The 2,325-nt window shown below is 33.5% G+C and overlaps 1 protein-coding gene across 1 annotated transcript; it reads left to right on the plus strand.

The window, feature by feature from the left end:
• The first annotated feature begins 1,580 nt into the window (after positions 1-1,580).
• Positions 1,581-2,084, plus strand: LOC136851720 (uncharacterized). The gene has a single exon (XM_067126064.1). It carries the CDS (start codon positions 1,581-1,583, stop codon positions 2,082-2,084), a length of 504 nt encoding a protein of 167 aa, XP_066982165.1.
• Positions 2,085-2,325: the final 241 nt, after the last annotated feature.

Raw genomic sequence — 2,325 nt, forward strand, 5'->3', positions numbered from 1 at the left:
ACTTGGGCTAATTGCAGATGTTCAGATTTATATCTAAAACTTGAGTGAAAGTTAGTGGTTTGAATTATACTTGATTAAAGCAATTTCATGATAAATCAAAGTTTTGTGACTGTTGTCAAGTAATAGAGAATCTTTTTGAGATTGTGAACTCTGCTATAACTTTTGAACTTAGAAATAAATTTGTCTGTTTAAAGTTTTAAGAAGCACAGTGTTTCATTTTGACCACCAGTGATTAAAGATATTTGTGTGTTCTACAAGGTAAGTGATATATCTGTTTGTTCACCTGATACTTATCTAGGTGAAATAGAGCAAGGTAAACAATTTTAGTATTTGTTGGAGTGGTGCCCTTTTTCCCCCTAGTCTGTTTATGGCTTATCAGTTGTTAACTCACCCATAACTTGATAAATTTAGATTGAATTTTCAAGTGCTAAGCAAGTTTTGAGGCATCACTGTACCTTTAGAATATTCAGTCTTAATATTTTTGTTATGAGGTTTTAAGTGTCTGGCTGAAGTGAGGTAACTTTTTGGTCTTATTATTTGTGTAGTAACCAGGTACTTGATCACTTCGTGACAATATATATATATATATATATATATATATATATATATATATATATATATATATATGTGTGTGTGTGTGTGTGTGTGTGTGTGTGTGTGTGTGTGTGTGCATGTGCAAGTATACGTGTTAGAATAAATAAATTTACATAAGTGTTTATAGGATGATGAACTAACTGGTGGCGTCACTACAAAGGTCGCTGCCCATATTCGTGCTTCATCTGCTACGGTCGTCATTACAGTGAAGTAAGCAAAATGACGGTTTTAGTAGTGGTACAATTGCGCTATTATATATTGCATCACTTTATGAAATATATCGTTCAGATCATATTTCTTTTTTTATAGTCCACATATTAATTAGTTTGAGATACTTTTTTAAAACTTGAAAAGAGGAATCAATTAAAGCGAGTCAAAAATAAAACTGCATGAAAATCTCTCTTCTGATGCTGGTTTTTAAGCATTTTGTCCGAACTATTATGAAATATTCCATTATGTTTAGATTGGAACAGAATTACCAACTGTGATCAGCTTATCATATTTTTAAAGATTTATCTGTTAAAAAAATTATTATTTTCTGCAAATAAAAAAAATTGAACAGTGTTTGGCATATATGATATTATCAGATTATCATCTGGTTAAAAATCTGACGTGAGCAAATAAGATATAGTAGTTAATAGAAATGTTATATAAGCTATAACTTCCATTATATGACTAAAATGCAGTGCGATTGACTAATAGGATTTGGACTGCACTGAAGTAGGCGGTTCGGTTGGCATGCCTGCAATGTCTATTTTGGATGCGCTAGAAGTTATAAATCTTACAGATTGCCAGTTTCCTTTTTTATATCATTCCAAATGTAGAACTGACATATAATCTTTTTACAAAAATGAAGGAGAATTTAAATATATAAAATGAGGAAACTGGGAACATAGGTTTGCAACTGAATGGTTTAATGCAAAATTGAGGAATAAACAAATTGGTGTGTCGCAGTAAGGAGTGTGACTAAGCATCTATTTCACAAAATGGAAACTTCCGAAGAACAACGAAGAGCTTTCATCAGAATGCACAACAACAACGTGAGTGCCAGAGATATAGCCAGTATATTCGGTGTAAACAAAAGCACTGTTACAAAGTGGATTCAGCGTCATAGAGAAACACAGATGCTTAAAGACAAACCGAGGTTAGGACAACCACCCTGCACCACACCTGATGAGGATAACAAAATAGTTGAAGCAGCTCGACAACAACCAATAATTACAGCTGTAGCTATTAAACACCAAATTGGGTGTGATGCTGGAGGGCAGGTAATAAGGAAAACTCTGCATGCTTCAGGCATACACCATAGAGCACCTGCTATCAAGCCTGGATTATCTCAAGCGCATAAAGATGAGAGGTTGGGTTTTGCTCTAGAATACTACGCTGCTGATGCCGAGTTCTGGAGCAAAGTCATTTTTTGTGACGAAAAAACATTTTCAACAGACACTCATGGAAGAGCACAATGCTGGCGCTTGAACAACACAAGGTAATAAACCTTGACTGTTTAGGTAGAAAGAAAAAATTAAAGCCATCTTTATATTCCTTACATATAATTATTAAGTAATAGGCCTAGGCCTAGAGCTCAAGAATAATTTCTCAGAACTAAATTTCAGCCTTCAGTTATGTATATATATCTATATATTACATACATATATAAGTGTGTGTATTTATGTATGTGTATCCTTTTCCACTGCAAGTATGATGAGAACTGTGTCATGAAGTCGAAGAAGA

Source organism: Macrobrachium rosenbergii, chromosome 24 (genome assembly GCF_040412425.1).
Source record: "Macrobrachium rosenbergii isolate ZJJX-2024 chromosome 24, ASM4041242v1, whole genome shotgun sequence".
Taxonomy (NCBI): Eukaryota; Metazoa; Arthropoda; class Malacostraca; order Decapoda; family Palaemonidae; genus Macrobrachium; species Macrobrachium rosenbergii.

Coding starts and splice junctions, on each gene's coding strand:
- LOC136851720 (XM_067126064.1), top strand. CDS start 1,581: ATGGAAACTTCCGAAGAACAACGAAGAGCTTTCATCAGAATGCACAAC.